The sequence below is a fragment of the Mastigoproctus giganteus genome, chromosome 12 (assembly GCF_048544385.1).
Source record: "Mastigoproctus giganteus isolate SK-2022 chromosome 12, ASM4854438v1, whole genome shotgun sequence".
Classification (NCBI taxonomy): Eukaryota; Metazoa; Arthropoda; class Arachnida; order Uropygi; family Thelyphonidae; genus Mastigoproctus; species Mastigoproctus giganteus.
In genome coordinates this window covers 164,514,864-164,539,165 of record NC_143586.1, presented here as the reverse complement: position 1 = coordinate 164,539,165, position 24,302 = coordinate 164,514,864, and the positions used below count along the sequence as shown (strand labels likewise).

The 24,302-nt window shown below is 36.2% G+C and overlaps 1 protein-coding gene across 2 annotated transcripts in view; it reads left to right on the top strand.

Annotated features, from left to right (window-relative positions):
* Nucleotides 1–24,302, top strand: part of Ctns (lysosomal cystine transporter cystinosin) — a 144,726-nt gene that overhangs the window by 97,662 nt on the left and 22,762 nt on the right. For both annotated transcript variants that reach the window (XM_090386957.1, XM_090386958.1), the window contains 3 exons: nt 2,641–2,740; nt 10,088–10,207; nt 18,680–18,859. In XM_090386957.1, coding sequence (XP_090243083.1) covers nt 2,641–2,740; nt 10,088–10,207; nt 18,680–18,859 — 400 coding nt within the window. The remainder of the gene's footprint in view (nt 1–2,640; nt 2,741–10,087; nt 10,208–18,679; nt 18,860–24,302) is intronic.

Sequence of the window (24,302 nt, the reverse complement as noted above, 5' to 3'; positions counted from 1 at the left end):
TCTGCCATTTTCTGGAGCAGTGTTCTTTCATACGCATTTCCTGAAAATTACACTACAGAAGTTCAAGTTTAATGTCAACAAATATCTTCTTTCGTCTTCTCAATTTCCAACCCAAGCACGGTATTAAGTACTATAGGTTCTAATACCTCTGGTGTTTGGGGTTTTTCATAAAAAAAAAAAAAAAAAAAAGTGCAAGTATATATTCTTACTGTTCTTATGTTCTTGCACATGTTTTTACTCTTAGTTACCCTAACACAGCTCATGTATTTGCTTGTTCCATAGTGATTCAGAGCTGGGCTTGAAATCTCCGACAACTTGCTTTGCTGGCTGCTGCATGTTCCAATACAAGCAGCACAAGAATCACTTTCATGTCCATGCATCTCTAGTTAATCTCTTATTCTCTGTAACCTGCCAGTTTATCCAGAAAACTGAGGAATTTTCCAGAAAATCAGGATATTTGGTTACTCTGCTTTAGGATTCCTGCTCCATTTTCTGGGCTTTATGGTCTGTGATTCTTGGCTTTATTTTTCTATAGCTTCTCAAAGCTGTAGTTACCTTTATTTACTACTCCTGATGATTTATTGCATTATATACTGTAATTTTGGTTGTATGACTTTCACATGATCTAGTATTAGTGGCAAAAGGATGGTCTTAAAAGTATTTTTTACACTTTTCTGTTATGGTCTCTATTAGCTCAGTGCAGGACCTCGGCTTTTTTGCTACTGCTAAATTTTACTATCAACTGGTAAGTTTTAATTAATCTTTTCTGCTGTTCCTGTGACATGTATTTTCTTTGTGAGTGTAGGCTGGATGTTTCTATCTCACTCTATACATTCTCTTTCAAATTTTCTTCTAGACCAAAAATGCCAACTCTAATTAACAAAATGCTCACTCCACTTACATCAGAAAGTTGGTCCATGCTCATCTTATCATATAAGATGAGCGTAGCCATAAATTTGCATATATCCTTAGTCCCTTATGCTGTTTTGCTTCTCGTGTTTTGATATTACCAATGTGATTAGTATTGTCTCTTTCATTCTAAATGCAGTGATACTGTTGCTGAACATAAAACTTACAGATTTCTAATTTTTCAGAAATTCAATCAATGTTTTTAATTGAATTATTTTTGCTGATGTATTAGCAACAAAAACTTACATATTATTAACACAGCAGTAAAGACAGTTATATTCTTCACAGTCTATATAACACATATCCTGGCCAAACCAGAACATCCTGATAGAACACTTCTATCATTAAATTGCAGATGGTTTTCTCATCTTATTCCTACTCCATATGTATAATAATAATATAGGGAACTTGCGTATTTCGCAGTACAGACAAAAAACAGATGACTAATATGCCCAGTTCCAAATCCTTGTTGCTACAGTAGCTACAGTAAGTTTCTTTTCTTCAGCTACAGTAAGTTTCTTTTAAAAAAAAGTAGCTACAGTAAGTTTCTTTTCTTCAGCATCATGTGGAAAAAGCATGGGTTCACATCCCATTTTGATAAAGAGGAATTTTTATGTTTTCTCATACTCGCATGAATTAATCTATCCTGGGCAAGGCTTCTATGTTTAGTTTATCTGTCTGTGTTGAGTTTTTGAGAAGAAGAATTATGTACACTATGGGTCTGAACAACTCAAAACACAACCAAGTTTCACTCTTTTATCATTGAAGTGGAAAACTTATGGTCTCTTAACTTCTTGCGACACTGCTTCTTACTCACTGTTGACCAGCCAGTTGCCATTTGTTCTCTATTTCCATGCCTTCATTGCCTCAGGTTATTCAGTTTTTTTTTTTTTTTTTTTTTTTATATTTTTAATAAAATCTGTTAGCTTAATCCCTTTTCAATAGTTCTTAGCAGTGCCTTTCATTTTATATAATAATAATTTAGTTTGCATGTTTTGAAATATGGAGGTTATGATATTTTTGAAATATGAAAATATAAAATGAATATTTTTTGCTTCCAGATGCTGTAAATTTCACCTTTACTGTGTTAAAGCTATTCTGCTATTCTCTTGCATCAGTATCACAGATATTTAAAAGGAATTAAAAGGAACAGATATTTAAAAGCAGTTTGATTGATTTGAGATTTTTTTAATAATATCAGGAAAGATGACTTTATTGAAGTGCCATTCCTTTTAATCTTTTCTTTCTTGCATGCCTCGAGATTTAACACATAGTTACATGTTGACACATATGTGCATCAGATTTTTAATCCACTTGAATTAAAAACACTGGACTTAAAGAACCATTTTCTTCTGATTAATGGAATCAAAAATGGATATTTTTTTTCAAGAAACCTTTGCCACTGTCTGACTAATTCAACCATAGTAAGAAGAAACCTTTTGGTTCATAAAGGGCATAGGTTAAGCCAGCAGTGAAGTTGTTAAAAAGTAATTTCTCTCTCTCCCTCCCTTTCTTTCCTGTCCATCCCAATGTTTCTTTTGTTTTATTGCTTCACTTGTAACTCTGCCAGAAATGGAACTTTTCCTTAAAGGTTACTAAATATTATATAATTTTTGGTATATATATTTTTTCTGATATATATTATATTTCATTAATTTTGAAAAGCTATATCATCTTGCATTTATGCAATTAATAATATTGTGTTATTGTATTTTTTAAATTTATTAACAGTGTTGTTGGACTGAACTTTGATTTCCTTAGCCTGAATATTACAGGATTTGTTGCATATTCCATTTTCAATGTTGGCGTATATTTTGTACCTGAAGTGCAGGTAAGATTACATTTTCATTTTGTTTTAATGTATGATTAACTTTCATTCTATTAACTGATTTTATAGTCATTTAGCTGTGCAAAGATTAAAGGACAGTTAAAATGTTAGTTATTTTATTCCCTGATATATATTCCAAAAATCTAGAGATATCATATTTTTGAATGAGCTGTTATCTTTGTGAGGTATTTCCAAGATATGAAAAAAAATAATGAAAGTTATGTAAAATTGTCAAAAGTCATAATACCAACAACATGAAAATACTGAATGATTCAAAATACCAAAATGTTTGAATGCTAACACCATTAAAACACCCAACATTTCAAATAAAATGCTAAAATGTATTGGAACAACACTTCAAAACATGATTATTGTTGTCAAAACAATTGATTAAAATGCTGGCCCAAATGACTGTATTATTAACTTTCATTGATTGCAATTATGCTCATTAATTGCAACTTCTGGACTGCCGCTTACCCAGCAGCACTAGTTTTTGAACTTACTGGATGACTGTTTCAGCATATCAGAAGGGTATAAGTAATGCTAATATAATTAACCTGGTTATCACCAAGGACCATGCCGACCGGGCTAGCCGAGTGGGTAAAGTACCTACCCGGCAACCCAAAGGTCGCGGGTTCGATTCCCGCCTCGGGCTTGGATCAAAGTACTGCAAAAACCTTGGGAGGTGCAATATGGCCACAGAAGCCGATGCGCCAACAACTACCAAATCAAAAAAAAAAAAAAAAACCAAGGACCATTACATCATGTAAATGACAGTACAGAATCTTTAGTGAGAAGTGGCTAGTGGTCTGAAATAGGTTGTATTAAGGCTGTTTAAGTGAGCAGGGACCCTGTGTCAAAATTTACTTCCACAATAGTAAACTTTTGGAAGCAAAAGTGTGCTCTTTAAAATTTGCATATAGGCATGTATAATCCTAGGAATAGGCTTGCATTGAGTAGATCTGGTTAGCTAAGTAAAAAGTAAGGGATTCAAACTTTGGGGGAGGGACTTAAGCAGATTAAGGTACTTCTTGGATTCTGTTCATTATGTTGATACATATGCCATTGAATATACAAAGAATTAAGGAAAATTTTAAAGGATTTGTCGTGAATGCCACAACATTTATACCAAAGGAAGTTGTTAAAATGGATGTTGAGGGAGCTGATAAGTTTGGTGGTGCAAAAGTAGGGAAACAGGCTTTCTACAGATCATCAAGAGACACTGCATCATAAAAGTAGTACATGTTATGTATCTCTTATAAATGTGGTTCCCCAAATCTGCTGATGGCTCAATGCTGCAAAGTCATCTAAGCCAGTCATGGGAGTAATGTTTGGTATCATGTGTTGCATAATTGTGTTGGTAGTATGTTGCGAACTGGACTCTTAGCTACTAAAAAAAGCTTCCCTCACTTAGAAAATTACTTCCTGTTACTCATCCTTGGTGTGAGGAATCAGGCCTTATACTAGTTTCTCTGATTGGGCCACCTGCTCGTACCCAGAAATGCTGGAGGCTGGCCTTTGAAAATTGAGGAAATTAAGAGGAGTTATAGTAAGACTGTGGGATTGTAAGGCGAAGTGCAGGTGAGGAATGGGACTGGAAGGCATCCCCAAGAAAACTTAAGGAAGAGCATTGAATAAAGATAGAGTAAGTGGTCATAAGTTTTGATCCCACCCCAGTTATTCAGGGTCAACAGTTAAACTATACCATACTGGGAGAGCCAGAACCAGCAAAACATTTCCACCCTGAATATATTCCATGGTTAGCAAGTGCCCATCCCAGTGGGCCTAATGTCCCCAGGTGAATTCCATACCTCTGTGCACCCCCCTCCCGCCATCCACAGTAATATTGATTTAGGGGAAGGGTGAAGACAATCGTGAGAGGAGACATCATCGGAGTCATGTCATATGGATGGAGAGTCTGATTTGACAGGCAGGAAAGCATATCTTGGGGTAGTTCAAGATCAGAGTGAGTGAGTGAGTGAGTGAGTGAAACTAGTCACACTTATTTACAGTTCTGTGGTTTTCATTTTTTTGCATTTTATCATATAGTGTTTTGTTGTGTAAGTGGATTAAGTATTTGAATTATTCAAATTGAATAAACAGCTGTTTAAGCAATCATTTTTGAACCCAAAACCTGGCATTTTAGCAAAGCATTTCTTTGTGTAATTATAATCAATATATTTAATTGAATATAAATACTATCATAACTGATAGTATTTATATTCAGCTATCTGGATTTATGATGGAGAATCCATTGTTTTTATTTTATTTGATCCTTCTCCATATCACCACCATAATGTAGTTGATGACAGAGTTTCTCCATCTTTTTTCATAAACTTGGTTTTTCTACATCATTTTCTTTTCATCAAAATAATTAATAAAGTATGATCAAATTGAAATTTGGCAAATTTCTGCTTATTTTCTTTAATGAATTAGCTGTCAAGTGGGCTGCTGCTGGTAGTCTATGTTGCAAAATAGAAACATGGGATAATAACATTGTTCTTTGTTGTGACAGTCATTTCATAATACTTGTTCTGGAACTAATTAACAATGTCTTTCAGTAAAATGGATGTTAATTGACAGTGTCTTTCAATGAAATCTTGCATATATTTGTTATTGTTTTTTTCAGAACAGTATATGCAAGATTTTCCATGTAATGTAAAATCTGAAAAAGGTAACGTTTGCCTTGTGTACCTTATGTAGATATGATTTTTGAATTTCAAGCAGCATTAAACATAATGTGGACATTTGCAAACAAATAAGCATAAGAACAGTGTGCAGTGCATAGAAAGAAATGCAAAAATAGGTTTCATAGTGATGATGATGTCATGCTGAATGTTTATTTGCATCTTTGCAATAGAACATAATCTTCGTCTGAGTTGTGCTGCTCATGCAGACATATTGTTCAGAAATATATTTCCTAATAGCAAATGAGCAAAAAAAAGATGTGGAAGAACAACAGGCATTTGTAGTGAAATTGCAAAGATAAGGAAAGAAGAGGTAGGGATGGCCCTGAAAAATGGACTATTTTTGATTGTTACGGATGGCAATAATTAAAGCGATTCAAGCTCTTTCCCATTATAGTGGCCTTTCCTAATAAATAAATAAAAAACAATTGTCAAATTAAAGATAGGTTGCTCTTAGTACTGGAAGTCTATTATACAGGGCACAACATGAGCATATTCTGAACAACTTAAGAGCATGTGGGATAGCTTTAAAAGAACTGTTTGGTACTTAACGTTTTTGTTGACTTAGTGCATTATAGCCTCAGATGCTGATGCGCCATAAAATTAAACTTAATGTCGATATTGTCCTGTTATGGTAGGCTTAAAAACTGGAGTAAAAAGGGTTTAAAAAGTGGACCTGGTGGTAATAGGCTGTCTTGTTATTTTATTAATTTGTATGCTGAAAAAGGAACTGTATGCTTTTCTGTGGAAGCGGTTGAAAACTTTGTAGATATTTACTACTATCTAGAGATAAGTGCTAAAAGGAAAGATAAATTTAAACAGCAATGACATGTATATACATAAATACACGACTCAAAATATTTTAATCATGTGTGTTTAAACATATTGGCTGCCTTTGGTTAAATATGTAATTAAACCAGCTGTAATGGTGACAACTCTTGACAAGTCTGTTTAAAGAAGTTAGAAAAGCCATAATTTCAGAATTACCAAATTGCATGGTACAGCAAGCAGTCACTAGTGAGTGTCACTGACTCATGTCGAAATCCAGTTTGATTCAAAAGAAGACAAAATAATGAATTCCCCAAGAAAAAGAACTTCTGAATTGCTGCCTTCTGTTGAAAGCAATCATAAACAGACCAAGCAAGCTTATAACTCCAAGCATGTTATTCCCACTCATGCAGAAATTGACAAATGCATAAGTAAGTTTGAAGTATAATAAATTATCTCAAATCATGCTTGGAATTATAACAGTCCTCATATTAATGCTGAGTATGGAAGAATATTCAGCCAACTTAGAAGAAAAAACAAAACTGAGTTCAGATCTTTTTAGCATTAGTAAAGGCATATGATGCAAGAAAGCAAGCTTATACAGCATCAGCCATAAAAAAAAATAATAATAATAAATTGATGACAGCCAAGGCTAGAGCAGGACCATTGAATTAAAACTTTGTGTGCATGTGTGTGTGTGTGTGTACACATACACACACAATTTCAGAAATATATATATAAACATATGTGAAATAAGTGATAAAAATATAGAATTAGCGAAATAGAAAAAGAGTATCAGATTATTGCCATTAAAATATTGATTGAACATTACATCAGTCTATAACACATATACTACAGTATTTATTGATTATACCATAGATTATACCATTACATCAATAAATTTTAGAAAAATAAAAATATATAAGTGTGTGTGTGTGTGTGTGTGTGTGTAAATATATATATAAGCTAAAATAGGTTATTTGCAAGTAGCATGGCAAACCAGTAGAGTGAAAAATTTTTATTACTTTTTATCTCTCTATTTAATTTTTGGTTTGTTGTTTTGGTTTTTAGGAGCATTAGCAACTAAGACCATATTGCTCCGGGATATGCGGTGGTCATTCTCTGACCTTTCCGCATCCTCCGTATTTGGTGGTGACGGGCTCGAACCCCGGTCTAATCAAGAAGCGTGTGCTACGCACTGCTGCTCCTTCCCACCTGGCTACGGAGGCGCCTTAATTTTTGGATTAATTGGATTATATATATATAAGTTAGTAGTTGTTAAAGGCAATGTGCAAATGTTACAGTACTAGTAACGCTAAGTATGAAGAACAAAGGGCAAACGGAACCGAAATCGCTATCACGGTGAACAAAGAAAAATGCTAAGATTGTTCACTGTGATAGCAATTTCTTCATACTTAGCATTACTAGTACCATAACGTTAGCACATTGCCTTTAACGACTACTAACTTATGTAGCAATTGTGGTCGTTGGGCCTTTTTTAATAATAATGGTTTATGGACCTGGGACACTGCAATAGCAGTGTCCCAGGTCCATAAACCATTATTATTATTTTTATTATTAATAATATCTTACACTGTTGCTTCCTTTAAAACATATATATATTGTTGTTTTGTTTAAACACTGTTGCTTCCTTTAAAACATATATATATTGTTGTTTCGTTTAAACACTGTTGCTTCCTTTAAAACATATATATATATATATATATATATATAAACTAAATAGGATTTGCCAGTAGCATGGCAAACCAGTAGAGTGAAAATGAACTGAACCAAATAAAAAATAACAGAAAAATATGGGGGGGACAAAAGAATGAGAGGGTAGCGTTGAAGCTATGTTCCTAGAATAATTTAGAAATTTAGCGGCGCCCTCTCGTAGGCACCTGTTTTTGAATTATGTGAAATCTCACTAAGGTGGAATCGTAGACTAACAACATTCCATGACCAAATAAATTAAAAATAATTAACAAAATGAAATGAAATGAAATAAAATAGACTGACCATTATGCCCCCTCTCGACAGAGGACCACGAGGCCAATAATAGTCAGGGAATCACTGCATTTCGAACGCTAAACAAATCCATGCAACGACGGAATGATACTAAGATCAAACTTAGTATATATAATCTAAAGATTAATTGGATTATATATATACAGGGTGTCTCAAAAATATTGGTAAAAATGTTTAGGGGAGGTCGGTAACATCTACAGGAATGTGAATCGCATAGGAACCCATAACCGGAAATGTCACCATAAGTTGGTAGACGGCACTGTTCATCAGTTCGTGAGAGGGAAAATTTCTGGTTTACTCATTCAAGCAGTAGTCGCTGCACGAAGAGCATGCATCGATATACGAACTGTGAGCTGGCAGACATGCACCTAGTGTATGGATTAGCAGAGGGCAATGGACGAGCCGCTCCACGAATTTATGGAAAACGCTTCCCAGACAGACATGTACCGGACCACTGTTTGTTTGCGCGTGTTCATCAAAATTTGTGCGATTATGGGTCATTTAGAGGTAACAGGAGTGGTGTGGGCAGACCACGTTCAACGCGAACTCCCAACATGGAAGAAAATGTGTTGAATGCCGTCCAGAATAATCCTACTACCAGTACACGTAGAAAGCGTTGCAGTGTACAGCGTGTCTGGCACAACAATTCCTTACACCCCTTTCATCTCCAAAAGGTTCAGTTACTGCTCCCCCAAGATCATCCTGCACGTGTGGCTTTTGCCACACGTGCAGGGATCTCGGGTGGTTTCTCCAAGAAAGTGTTCAAGACTTGAATTTTCCAGCCTATGTTTTGTTCACAGATGAGGCTTATTTCACTCGGGAAGGCTTATTCAATCAGCACAATGCTCATGTGTGGACTCACGACAACCCACACGGTATGCGCCCCCATGCGGCACAACATCTCTTCGCAATAAATGTGTAGGCAGGTATGGTGGTTGACTGCTTAGTCGGCCCATACCTGTTACCATCCCGCATGAACTCTGCTAAATATCGGATCTTTCTTGAACAAGTTCTACCAGGGTTACTTGACGATGTTCCAGCAAATGTAAGATGCAACATTTGGTTTCAACATAATGGGGCGCCTGCCCATTATGGAAGGTGTGTTCTTGACCATTTGAACAGGCGTTTTGGGCGTCGATGGATTGCCCATGGTGTATCCATTGCCTGGCCCCCAAGCTCACCTGATTTATCGAGCCTTGATTTCTTTCTGTGGGGAGGCCCTCAAATCTATCATATATGAATCGCCTGTGGAGACGGAAATGGATCTCGTGGCAAGACTCGTCTGCGCTGCTACTGTCAAAGAAACTCCAGGTGTGTTCGAGCGTGTCCACCAATCCATGTTGCGTCAGTGTCACGCATGCATCGCGTCTCATGGTGGAACCTTCGAGTATCTGTTGTAACATCATGAAATGCATCCATCTTGTACTCCATTGTTAATATTATGTCAAATAAATGTTTGCCACTAATTACTGTCTTGTGTCATTTCTGCTTCTTTGTGCCTCTGCTAGTACTTTCCTGTGACGTTTCTTGTTATTGGTTCCTATGCGATTCACATTTCTTTAGATGTTACCTATCTCCCCTAAATGTTTGTACCAATATTTTTGAGACACCCTGTATGTATATAATCCAAGTTTAACAAATTCAAATAAAAAATGAAGAAAACTGATGATAAAAATGTATGCCATACTACTGGCATATATTTTATTTTAGTTTTTACTTTATATATATATATATATATATATATATAATCTTCATTATTTATTTTTTAAATTGTACCCATGATACAATTAACAATGGTAAATTTATTCCATCATGTGTGCTTTGAGGTAATGAAAAAAACTAATAAATTGACATTTAATTGTTTTAGGAAGAATATCACAGTAAATTTCCTACTGGCCTCATTCCAGTTGAAGTGAATGACGTTGTGTTTTCACTACATGCAGCTTTTGCAACTTTTGCTACAATATTACAGTGCTTTATTTATGAGGTATGTAAAGTTTCTGTTACCTTGCTATTCAAAGCTGTGCTTTTAATATAGAATTAAAATGAACTTTATATTTATGACTAGTTATCTACGTATTTGAAACATCCCACTGCATTTATTTTTTGTATATAGAACATGGTAATAACTATTGCTTTTTCTAAAAGTTTAATCCTTCTTCCTTTTTGACTTCTTTCAGGCAGTTTTTTTTTTTTTTTCTTATACATTGCAAAACTACAAAACCTGACACTTGACTCGTTTCCTCCCAGAAATAGAAATTGCAACTTAATGATACCCAATAACATTATAATAACAGTTCAGTTTATTAATTTTTATAGTAACATAACAATTAATAGTGAAGGTAAAGAAAGTCCACATGAGAAGAATGCAAAATTTCGATAAATTTACCGGTAAAAGTACTTTGCCGTAACGGCATTTGTATTGTTGCTCGCTCAGTAAACATACAGTGGGTGTTATTGGTCAGGAGTAGAAATTGAATCCCATGGCAGATTGAAACCCTCCCAAAGTGGAGAGGGTAACCTGACCTTTTTCTTTAGAATCAATGGTAGACTAGTGGATAAATTGTTTATTAAGAAAAAAAAAAGGCAAGGTAAAGGAAGCCCACACAAGAAGCACGGCAAACTTCGAACAAGTTTACCAGTGAAACTACGTTACAAACATTTTTTTTATGACACCAGAACCTCCAATATGACTCTGTTCGTGATTCAGTTTAATTCAATTAGTGATTCTAAAGAAAAAGGGTCAGGTTACCCACCTCTACTTCGAGAGAGTTTCAAGCTCTCGTGGGATTCAACTTCTACTCCAGACCGATAACACCCACCTTTGTTTACCAAGCGAGCAACAATACAAATGCTGTTATGGTAAAGTACTTTTACTGGTAAATTTCATCGAACTTTTGCATACTTCTCGTGTGGGCTTTCTTTACCTTAGCCCAATTAATATATAATATTATAATAGTCATGCCATCATTAGCAGTAGTAGAGGCATATCATGCAAGAAAGCAAGCTTATGCAGCATCAGCCAAAAAAAAAAAAAAAAAAAAAAAAAAACACTTCCATTTCACCCCTCTGTTTGTTCGAAATTCCTGTCCAGCTGACCCTTAAATTTATTTTGGCTATCAACTTCCACAACAAGGGATGGAAGTCTGTTCCACCAACCAACTACCCCCTGGCTAAAGGCAAATTTCCGCACATCTATCCTACATCTGTCTTTCCTCAATCTGAATTTATGCCCTCTCAGGTGATTATTCTGAGCAAGAGGAAGAATCCCATCGCCATTGAGCATGCTAAAACCATTCAAGGCTTTATACACTTCTATCAGATCACCTCACCAGTGCCTAGTCTCCAAACACTGTAATTTGCAAAACTTAAGCCTTTCTTTGTAAGAGCAACCCTTTATTCCATTCACTAATCTTGTTGCCCTTCTCTGTACTCGTTCCTGCAGCTCTACATCCTTCTTGAAATGAGGCCTCCAGACCTGTATACAGTACTCAAGGTGTGGCCTGACCAATGCCTTACACAAGGAATAATCACATCCGTATCCTTGCTAGAAAAATTCCTGTATATAATTGACAAGACACCATGAGCTACTCTTGCAGCTCGTCTGCACTGCTCAGAGAACTTCATATCTGCCTGCACAATTACCCCCAGGTCCTTTTCATTCTCTACCACTGTCAGTGTAGTAGCACAGAGTTGATATGTTGCTCTGGGGTTGCTATTTTCCATATGTAGTACTTTACATTTGTCAATGTTAAACTTCATTTACCACCTCTCAGCCCATCTGCTCAACCTTTCCAGATTCTGTTGCAGCAGCATAGCATCAGTAGTGTCCTTAACAACCCTGGCAACATTTGTATCATCTGCAAACTTGGATATTAAGCTTGATATACCATCATCAATATCATTTATAAATACAGAAAACAGTAATGGACCCAACACTTGAACCCTGAGGGAATCCACTAATAACATTAGTCCACAATGAGCAGTGTCCATTGATTTCCATTCTGTCTTCTCTCCCTCAACCATCCCTTTATCCCTAGCAGCAATTTGCCTCCAGTGCCACACTGCTCCAATTTGTGCAGCAGTCTTCCATGTGCAACAGTCAAAAGCCTTTCTAAGATCCAAATATATAATATTAGAGTTATTCCCTGCATCCAGTTCTTTTGTGACTGCATCATAGTATCCAATCAAATTGGTCAGGCAAGGCTTTCCCTTAACAAAACCATGCTGTTTCCGAGCTATAACTGAAGTCTTGTCTAGATGATCCTGCAGTGCTTCTTTAATCAGTGCCTCCATTAATTTTCCTGGAACAGAAGTTAAATTCACAGGTCTATAATTACTTGTCAGCCTTTGATCCTCCTTTGTGAATTGGGGTCACATATGCACATCTCCAGTCTATGGGTACCTCCCCTGAATCCAAGGAAGCTCTCATAATTATGGCTAAGGGTTTGCTTACTTCCTTTGCTGCCTCCTTTAATATAACTGGATAGCTGCCATCCACCCCAGGTGCCTTTCTTGTGTTTATCTTCAACAATTTCTCCTCCACTTTACTCTCAGTTATTACAAGATTATCTAGCATACTGCCAGAGTTGAATACACCTCTGGCATTCCCCTTGCTGAATAACTCCTCATATGTAAATGTCGATGCAAAATATTCATTTAGTTTGTTAGCTACCTGAGCAGGATCATCAACAGTTGAACCATCGATATCAAGTATCCTGGATGCCTACCATATCTTCATGGTATGGTAGGCATCCAGGCAAATGCCTAGGGTACCATTTGGATGGGGGCACTTCACTGTCATGCCGATTTTTAATTTTAATTTAAAAAGGGTGCCAAATGTTTGATTTGTCTAGGGCACAAAAATGTCTCACAGCGGCACTGCTGATATCATTTGATTATAATCTTATTATAACATTGTCATAATGAACATTGTCTAAGAATGACGCACCCTTCCATTTGAAACATCAACATCCCATCATTGTCATTTGATGTATGAATTAAACTATATAAAAAGTTTTCATCCCACAGCCTTCATTGTACAAGTTTTTTTTCTCTCAAGTATCAACTATCAACAAAATTGAAAACATGAACATTTAATTGCAAAAAATGATTGTTAAACATTCATAAATACTGCATTTCAAACCATGTGCATACAGTGTACCCGTAAAGTGTACCGCGCTTTATGATGATGTTAATCTGTTCCAGAGACATCATCGTATCATGAAAATATTGTAATGTAAACCCAATAACACATTGTTTTTTGGTAATTCGTTCTACGACCTCAGGAATTGAAATTTTTGATATATAACTCTCTAAAAACTTGTTTTTATAGTGTAAATTGTATTAGTTACCAGTTCAAATAATTAAATGCACTACCACTTTCATTGTTATCTTATGTTCTGTTATAAGAACCAATTTTGAACGGCTTTGTGATATTTTTCTAAAGCACATTTTCTGGAGGTCACGACCATAAAACAATAAAAACAATTTGCGCTTTCCAGTTTATTGGGCTTTCCTGTTACTGTAAGCAGTTATAAATGGGTAGTAAACTCCATGTTTTGCATTTGCGAAAATACCAATAGCTGGAATTATGGGTTTTTTTTACGTTATTATGGTGAATTATGTTCCCCTTCACGGAAATCTTCAATCGTATAAAAAAACATAAATAAATTTTCAAAATCTTCTCTTCATTCCTTTTTTTTTTTTTTTTTTAAGCTTCATAAATTTGTTACTCCGCCCAAATCTTGTTAGTTGCAATATGTGCGTTCCGTTAAAAAAGGCTTATGCATGCCATTGAAATTTATAAAGAAAAGTAAAGAGAAAATTATCTTGGAAACAAACGTCTCTTGAAGCATTTCTGAAGAAGATGACTCCTTGTGCAACAAACAAACGAGTGTGTAATTAGTTGATGATGATGAACAAATATTCTTTAACATTTGTAAGTCATAAATAATTTTTTTATTATAATTTGCTTGATTTTACAGGCTATATTTTCATTACTTGGATAAATCGATCATTGTTTAAACATAAACTAATTTCATTGTTGAGAACGTAACCCTTATTTTTAACATTATGTCCGTGGGAAATAAATTCCCGCTTTACTAGCATGTGCTAGGAACGAATTAACTAGTAAAGTTGGGAACTACCAGTAATATATTTTCTAAAAAATTCTGTAGAATTAGCATTAGCAAAGGCACATGATGCAAGAAAGCAAGCTTATATAGCATCAGCCAAAAAAAAAAAAAAAAAAAAAAAGCACACACCTCTTTTCACCCATTCACTCGCTCCAAATGTTTGTTTAGTTCTGCCTTGAATCTATTTAAGCTGTCAACTTCTGTGACAGATGGAAGTTTGTTCCAGCAATCAACCACCTTCTGGCTAAAGACAAACTTCTGCACATCTATCCTACAACTGTCTTTTCTCAATTTCAATTTATGCCCTCTCAGAATTATTTTGAGCAGAAGAAAGAATCCTATCAGCATTGAGCATGCTCAAAAAAATCAAGGCTTTATATACCTCAATAAGATCACCTCGCAGGTGCCTAGTCTCCAGACACTGCAATTTGCAAAACTTCAGCCTTTCTTCGTAAGAGCAACATTTTGTTCCATTCACTAATCTTGTTGCCCTTCTCTGTACTCGTTCCAACGGCTCTGCATCCTTCTTAAAATGAGGCCTCTGGACCTGTATACAATACTGAGGGTGTGGCCTGACCATTGCCTCATACAAGGGGATAATCACCTCCTTATCCCTGCTAGAAAAATTCCTCTATTCATTGACAAGATACCGTGAGCTACTCTTGCAGACTGTCTGCACAGCTCAGAAAATTTAATATCTGCCTGCTGTTTGCTTGTTATTTGGTTTTTTAGGAGCATTAGCAACTAAGGCCACGTTGCTCTGGGGGGGGGATGTGGTGGTCATTCTCTAACCTTTCCGCATCCTCCGTATTTGGTGGTATCTGCCTGCACAATTACCCCCAGGTCCTCTTCACTCTCTGCCACTGTCAGTGTAGTATCACAGTTGATATGTTACTCTGGGGTTACTGCTTCCCATATGCAGTATTTTACATTTTTTAATGTTAAACTTCAGTTTCCATCTCTCAGCCTACCTGCTCAACTTTTATAGATCCTGTTCCAGCAGCATACTGTCATTAACAATCCTGCCGACCTTCATATTGTCTGCAAACCTGGACATTAAGCCTAATACACCATCATCAATATCATTAATGAATACAGACAACAACAACGGATCCAACACTGAACTTGGGGGACTACACTAATAACATTAGTCCACAAAAGCAGTGTCCATTGATTACCACTCTCTGTCTTCTCCCACTCAACCATCCCTTTATCCATCGCAGCAATTTGCCTCCAATGCCACACTGTTCCAGTTTGTGTAGCAGTCTTCCATGTGCAACAGTAACAAAAGCCTTTCTAAGATCCAGATATATGATATCAAAATTATTCTTTGCATCCAGTTCCTTTGTGACCACATCATAGTATCCAATCAAATTGGTCAGACAAGGCTTCCCCTTAACAAACCCATGCTCTGTCCGAACTATAAGTAAAGTCTTGTCTAGATGATCCTGCAGTGCTTCTTTAACCAGTGCATTCATTAATTTCCCTGAAACAGAAGTTAAACTGATAGGTCTGTAATTACCTGTCCCTTTGATCATCCTTTGTGGATTGAGGTCATATTTGCACATCTCCAGTCCACGGGTACCTCCCCTGAGTCCAAGGAAGCTCTCATAATTATGGCCAAGGGTTTGCTTACTTCCTTTGCTGCCTCCTTTAATATAACTGGATAGATTCCATCCACCCCAAGGTGGATGGAATCTATCCAGTTTCTTACGTTTATCTTCAACAAATTCTTCTCCACTTTATTCTCAGTTATTACAAGATTATCTAGATTTCTGCCAGAGTTTAATACACCTCTGGCATTCCCCTCTCTGAATAACTCCTCATGTGTGAATGTCAAAGCAAAATATTCATTTAGTTTATCTACCTGAGCAGGATCATCAACAGTTGAACCACCGATATCAAGTGGAACAATCTGATTCATCCCCTTCGTTCTAGAGTTTACATAAATAAAGAACTCTTTTTCTGTTTTTCTTTGCATCCTTTGCCAAATATTTCTTGAAATCTACCTTTGCCTGCCTAACCTCCTTTGTAACTTGGTTACAGATCAGCTTATATCTATCATAGGCTTCTGTGTCACCTGTTAATTTTATGTATCCCATGCATTTTTCTTCTCTGCCACATGTCTAATTAGTTTATCTGACATCTCTTTAGGCCTAAATCTGGAACAATATTTAGGAACTTGCCAACAGCAAATTCAAAATGGAATGCTTCCCATTTTGAATTTGCTGTTGGCAACATGATCAGTTGGTCCCACCGTATAGAATTTAAATACTGTCTCAGGCCAACCTAATCACCTATACGAAACAAAAACCCTTCCCTTTACCCCTGATGGTAGTTGCCTCTTTGAGTAAATCCCACTTCAGCACACTGTGATCACTGCCACCTAGTGGTTCCTTTATCTGCAGATTCTTAATGCATGAAGAATCACTACTGATAATCAGATCAAGAGTATTACTCTCTCTAGTTGCCTCCTGAACACTGCTGTAGTCAACAGTCATCCAATAAATCCACAAAAACCTTGCTAGTGTGTCAGTGACCAACCCACAAATTCCAGTCACTATCTGGGAAATTAAAATCCCCCATTATAAGACACTCTATTTCTCTGTACAGTTGTTTATTATACTCATCAGAATTATTAGGCCTATAACACATCCTAGTCTCCATTTTGCTTTCCTAGTGCTTATGTCACACCAAACTACCTCGACATTGCACTGTTCAGCCATGTTGACTTGCTGTACTTCTTTGGATTTTATGTGTTTCTTAACCAATAGCATAACCCCTCCTCCCTTCCTGTAACATTTTACTCCCAAATTGCAGTTCTCCATTCTTTATATCTATGTGACACCATATCTCTGTTATCCCAACAATATCTGCCTTTGAAGTTTTGACCAACACCTCAAATTCATCCAATTTATATACCAAACTGCTAGCATTGGTGTACACACAAGTATACATGCACCTGTTTCTATTCTTAGCTACCCTAACACAGCCCATGTATTTACTTATTCCGAAACTACGCCCAGCAGTCTCTGGTATCCCCTCCACCTTGTTTTCCAGGCTGCTGCTCATTTCAATAGAAGCAGTGCAAGAATCACTTTTACCTCTGCCAACGGCTACTGTTAATCTATTAGTCCATGTATTCCCCCAAGCTAGCAGTTTTCTGACCCACATAACTCTGCCTCAATAGCATCAGCAAATATTCTTGCAACCTTTCTATTTAAGTGTATCCCATCCCTGTAGAAGCAGTCTCTCCTGTTAACAAGTACAGACCAGGCTTAGAAAAATTCTACCCCTTGAGCCTTGCACAATCTCTCCAGGGCCGAATTGATCAACAAAGCCTCATCATATACTCCCTCCTATCATATCTAGGCAGAATTGCAGACCCTTTCAATTTCACCCCTAACTCGTGGCTTTTTTTCAACATTGACTTGTACTTATTAAGTAATTCTGTCAGTCTCCTACTCTTAATATCATTTGTGCCAACATGTACGATAATATCCCCTTTGGTACTCTTAAAAGATGATATCTGCTCTACAAAGTCATCAACCTTTGCCCCTGCAGACATACCCTGGTCCTGTTCCACCTATTCTTTTTGCACAGTATGTTCCCCATTTCCCTGACATTAGAGTCACCGACAACAACTAGTTCCTTTGGGACCAGCACATTCTGCCTTGCAGGTTGCCGCTGTGTTGTGTGATATTCAAGTGCCAGCATTGATGTGGGCAGCTGAGAGTTTGATGGGTCATTCAATTTAAATCCTTCAAGGGCATCTACCTTGTCCTTCAAGCTCTCATATAGGCCCATAAAAACGCTGAGTTGGCGCCTTATTTCCTCACACTCCTTACATCGTGCACACACAAAGACATTCACCTTAGCAATATCATGTCCTGTTCCTGATTGCTTCCCAAACATCAAAGAAGCAGTGCATTTCAAAAGGCTCTGATTCAGAGGACAACCGCTCCCCCTCCCTCAGTTCTCCCCTGAGCCACACTCCTATTAGTCTGAGCCTTTTGCTTTGCTGTTTAGTTCAGTGAAGTAACCATTTTTTAGTTTAGAAAGGGCAAAGTTGAGATCACTGTTGTTAATATAGATTTTTATTGAGCAGATTGTGCTGTGTTTGATTAAATGAGCATTTCATTTCAACAAATTATTTTGCACGAACTCAATTAAAGTTTACAATTTAGTTGCTCATCTTGATTTATATTAGTATTGTTGTTGAGTATTATAATAATTTACATTTTCATTTAAATAAGTGTAAGTAATTCTTGTCTTTTATTTATTTATTTTTAAAATTTTATTATTATTTTTTTTTTTTTCAGCGTGGAAATCAAGCAGTATCTCATCCAGTTATAATTGTATTGAGTCTCACATGGTCGGCAGCAGGAATATTTTTAATTCTCATTGCTGTAAATGTGATTGTTTTAACACCTTGGCTTACCTTTTTATATTTCTTTTCATATGTAAAGCTTGGCGTCACTCTCATTAAATATATTCCTCAGGTAAATATTGTGCAATTTTGATAATCTGTCTGTTTTATTTAATTATGAAATATTTATTAATAAAACTTCTTTATTGCTGCTAAGTAAGGTACATGTACTAGAGACAATATTTCTCATCACGGCGACATGGCCAGGAGTTTTTCATTATATATATGTGATTAAATTGGCAAAAATTAGTTACATGGGAAATTGAGTTACACAAAATTAAACATGTAAAAATGAAATTATAATAATAGTTAAATATAAAGAGGAACTGAACGTTGTAACCCAGTTTGGAGGGATTTATCCCAGTTCCACAGATGCAATCCACTCAAGAAGCATGTGACGGTATTTGTAGTCAGTAGCCATTTTCTGTAGGTTGACTCCAAGACGGAGCAGTGCCTGAATTTTGGGGCATACCTGGGCAGGTAGGAACCGACTACACAGTTTCAACTGGTTGTATTTGAGGATTAGTGCGGGCTCTGACCTCAGGGATGGCAGAGGATTGTGCCACCGACAGAAATCCCAGATGTTTAGGGCGTTTATGACTCCTATGTACATTTTTAATGTAGTCATTAAACGCCTGCTGTCAATTAACCTTGGGAGCCTGGATACATTTAGCTGCTCAGCCATGTCAATTTTTCCTCAATTGAGGGGGTCAGCGATGCTTATTTGTGGACCATTTCAGGGTCCAGTATTTACACGAGAACACCGATTTTTGAAGTGAGGGTGACGCAGATGCCCAAATTTCAGCAGCATATAAAATAACTGGATAAACAGTGGTTTGAAGATATCTGGTAGTGGTTGCGGCATCATTGGAATGAAGTAAGTGTTGCTAAATGTATTATGCAATATAAAGAAATGGAGAATTAAAATAAACTAAACAAATTCAAACAATTGCTTAAGGCTTTAAATGAGTTGGGTAAACTAAATGCAGATGACATCCTTGCTCTTCCTTGGACAACATGCATAAGGGGACATGAATCTAAAATTAATATCCCATAGATTTATTTTCAAGGAAAATAAATGTATGGGAAGCAGCTGCTCTAACTCATGTTACTGATAGTCTAGAAATAAGAGTCAAAACGCCACCTATTTGATAATCAATAAATTATCAAAAGCTGTCTTCCTTGTCACTCACAGTTATCAAATGAGGGATGAGTACAGAGACAATATATCATCGTAGCTGCCACCTCTGCAGATTTATGATAGACTCCATCTTTTTTACTCGATTTGACCCTTCTCCAGCTCACTGCAGTAATATAGTTGATGACAAAGAATTTCTCAGTCTTTTTGGCAAACTGTTTTTTTCCATATTTTTTCTTTTCACAAAAAAAATAATAAAACTGCTATTTGGACTTTTTTTTTTTTTTTTTAACTTTGCAAATTTCTGGTCATTTTCTTTAAAAAAATTGGCTGTGTGCAAAATAGAAAGTCTATATTGCAAAATAGAAATATGCCATGTGTGTAGTCATTTTATTTCAATCATTTCAATTGTGTACGTGCAAAGCTAATAAACAGTGTCTTTTGATAACATTCCAAAACAACACACACAAAATTCATAAGATATGAGGGGGTATAAAAAAGTTCGTACCCTGGCCTAGATAAAACATCAGTTGGAAGATGCCGTTTTTAATATAAGTTGTCTACATATTCAATAACTAACATGTGAAATTTCATTCCTGTGGGTACACCAGAAGTGGAACCCAGAATCTTAGGAAGAGCACTATGGTTGACAAAGTGGAGTATCGAGAAGTGATCAAGTTCCCACATTTGCAGGGCAAGAAAGCTCAGGAAATTGAAGAAGAAATGAAAACTGTGTGTGGGCAGAATTGCCCATATACAGGTTTTTCACACTGTAAAAAAGTGAAAATGGGAGTTCCAGTGCGGTCGTACAAGTGTCTTTGATGAACCAAGAGAAGCAAGGCCATCAACATCCACAGACAGTGAGATGGTTGCAAAGATTGAGCGGCTGGTGCTGAGCGACAGCCATGTGACAATTCATTTCATCTCAAATGCAGTGGGAATTAGTTATAGGACTGCGCACAGCATTTTACACGACCATCTGCATATGTCTAAGGTCTCACATGATGGGTTCCAAGGTTGCTGATGCCTTTGCAGAAGCAATGTTCTTGCCAACTGTTGGATTTGTGCTACTGCAGCACCCACCTTATTATCCTGCCCTAGCACCATCGGACTTCTTGTTTTGAGAAATGAAGAACCCATTGTGTGCTTTGATTTGTCTAAGGAAGTTATCAATGAAGTGAAATCGTGGTTTCAGACAAAAAGTGTAGATTTCTATGATCAGGACATTAAACAACTGATCCATAGATGGGAGAAATGTTTTACTATACACGGAGAGTACATAGAAAAGGATTAAAGTTCCTGTGAAGTTTCACCTTTCTAGGACTATTATTTCTAGGTAAGGATACAAACTTTTTGTACCCCCTCATATATACTCAAGATTTTCCATGTACAGCCAGGCCTCGCATAACTCGAGTTTGATTTTTTAGTTACCATGATTTGAAAAAATGATACCACTTTTTACTTTAAGCGATGCAAATTTCCATTTAAGTGATCTTTTTTTTTTTTGTGATAGTTGAAAAAGATTCGAATCGCGAGCTAAGTGTCTGATGGCCAATAAACAAGTGTTTGCCCGCCTCAGTGTGTTCCATCTACCATCAGAAGTAGACATGTTACTTGTTTGTCTCCATCTAATAAAGTCACGTGCAGACGTATTTAAAAATTCTAATTTTCTACCCCTGTTAATTACGGATAAAAGAAAGAGTGAAAAACAATGTGATTGCAATAAAAAAAAAAAACGAAAAGTTATTACTTTAGCTGAAAAACTTGAAGTTATTAAAAAACATGAAAGTGGTGCAAACCATGCTAAAATCATAAGAGATCTAGGATACAGTGAGGCTACCATACAAAATATCTTGAACCGTAAGGACAAATATAAAGAAAAAGGTAAAGTTTCATCAACTTCTTTTGTTTTACAAAATACCAGAAACAGAACTCCAATAATGATTGAAATGGAAAGTCTTTTATTAATTTGGATAGAAGATTGCAATCAAAAAAAGAATTCCATTATCTAAGGACAATATTCAGAGCAAAGCTATTAACATTTTTACTAAACTCAAAGAAACAAAATATCAAGGGGAGACTGAAACGTTTTTTGCTAGTTCAGGGTGGTTTGAACGTTTCAAAAATTGAGCAGGACTGCATAATGTTAAAGTAACATGGGGAAGCTGCTAGTGCTGATGAAGATGCCGCAGCCAAATTTCCTGCAGAATTGCAAAAAATCATTCAGGATAGTGAATACGACGATCAGCAAATATTTAATGTAGACAAAACGTTCGTATTTTGGAAATGGATGCCACTAAAACTTATTTGGCTGCAAATGAAGTATTACAACCTGGGTATAAAGTCTCAAAAGATTGACTAACACTTTTATTAGGAGGTAATGCTGAAGGTGATTTTAAATTGAAACCTATGCTTGTGTACCATGCACAAAATCCTAGGACTTTAAAAGGATACAGCCATCAAACTCTTCCAGTGATTTTGCATTCAAATAAAAAAGCATGGATGGCCAATGCCCTATTTGAAGACTGGTTTATGTCTTATTTCTGTCCAACAGTTGAAGCCTATTGCAAAAAAAAAAAAAATCTTACTTTTAAAACTCTGTTGCTTTTAGATAATGCATCTGGACATCCTTCTGCACATGGTGACTTAAATGAAAATGTGCAAGTTGTTTTTTTACCGGCAAACACGACTTCATTATTGCAACCCAAGGACCAGGGGACTATTGCAACTTTCAAGGCTTACTATCTCTGTAGAACATTTGCACAGTCACTTGAAGTTACAACAGGAGACAGCGCAGTTTCTGTACCAGAATTTTGGAAAAAATATAACATACGAGTGGCCATTGAAAACATTCATGCAGCATGGGAAGAAGGGACACAGCCAGCAATATAAGAGCAGTTTGGAAGCATCTTTTACCCTATTGCACAAACGATTTTACTTTTACTGGCTTTCAAAGACACAGTTCAAAAAGTTATTGAAGACATAACTAATATTGGTAATGACCTTGGTTTCAAAGGCTTGGATATGGCTAACGTTCAAGAATCACCGAATTCACATTCAGAACAGCTAAGTGACAACGATCTCCTTCAAATAGAGGAACAGCATGCACACGAAGAAGATGAAGAAAAAGAGTGTGAGCCAGATGAAAATGTTACCACAAAGGAGATAACGGTAAAAGAACTAGCTGAAATCTTTCGTATTGCAGAGAACCTAACATCGAAAGAAGCATGTTATTTTGCCGGGCCTAGATAAGCTTGTTGTTGGCTATCAGAAATTGTATGATGAAAAAAAGAAAGCCAGAACTGTTCAAATATTTCCATAGCAAATAGTTAGTTTCTTCATTATATATTTTGTGCAACAAGTGTTTAATTCTATAATTTTTATTATCTTTTACATGGTATGCAGTTAAAGTTATTTAAAGGGTATTTTTAAAATTCTTTATGGACATTCCTGAAAGTCATGGACCAATTATAATTTTTCCTATTGGTTATTATATTTTATTAACATGTTTCCATTTTGCACGATGTTCTCGCGGGATGAATTAATCACATTAATTGAGGCCAACCTATATTCTAAAATCTGAAATGGTAATACACTTGCCTTTACTGTATGCATATTTGATTTTTCAGTTTCAAGTGGTGGGAAACAAGATGTAATGAGTTATTTTCAAATAAATAAGAATAAAGACTGCAGTCAGTGAATAGAAATAAATGCAAAAATAGATGTATTTCATTGAGACAGTGAAGGCATAAATTTCAAGTGTTAATTTACATCTGGTGTCATAGGACATAATCTCCCTCCAAGTTGAGTTTATCGTGCAGGCTTAGTAAGACACTTAACTTAATAAGAGTTAGAGCGTTTTTTTTAACTCTTGCATGGTAAATGGCTTGTTATTAAGACAAAAACCATTTTGACATGAAATTTAGTGCCTTTGTTTAATTTTTATGTTTCCAGACACTCTGGAGAGTAAGATAACACTGCAGAGATGTTAGGAAATGTTGCTCCAAGAGCATCTACTCTTAGGGAAACTGCAGTTGAATCTGCAGTAGTATATCCGTTGTATTCCAGGATCATTAAAGGCTCAGATATGTATTTTCCCTTCATTTTTTCAGTTCTGTCCCTGACAATCTTAGTGCCTGCTGACTGAGTAATAGAGGGTGTAAAGTGAATCCACTATTCCTTTTGACTCTGATGATGAACACATTGTGTGCATGTTTAAAGGCTATGAGATAAGGCCACCATAGCCGAGTGGCTAGGCACGAAGGTGCATAAGTACACATACCTTGAGTGACCTGGGTTAAAGACTGACTGCTAAATACAGTGCTATATCTATCTTCTTAACTATTCTGACCATGAGGTCTTCCCAAAGTATACACAG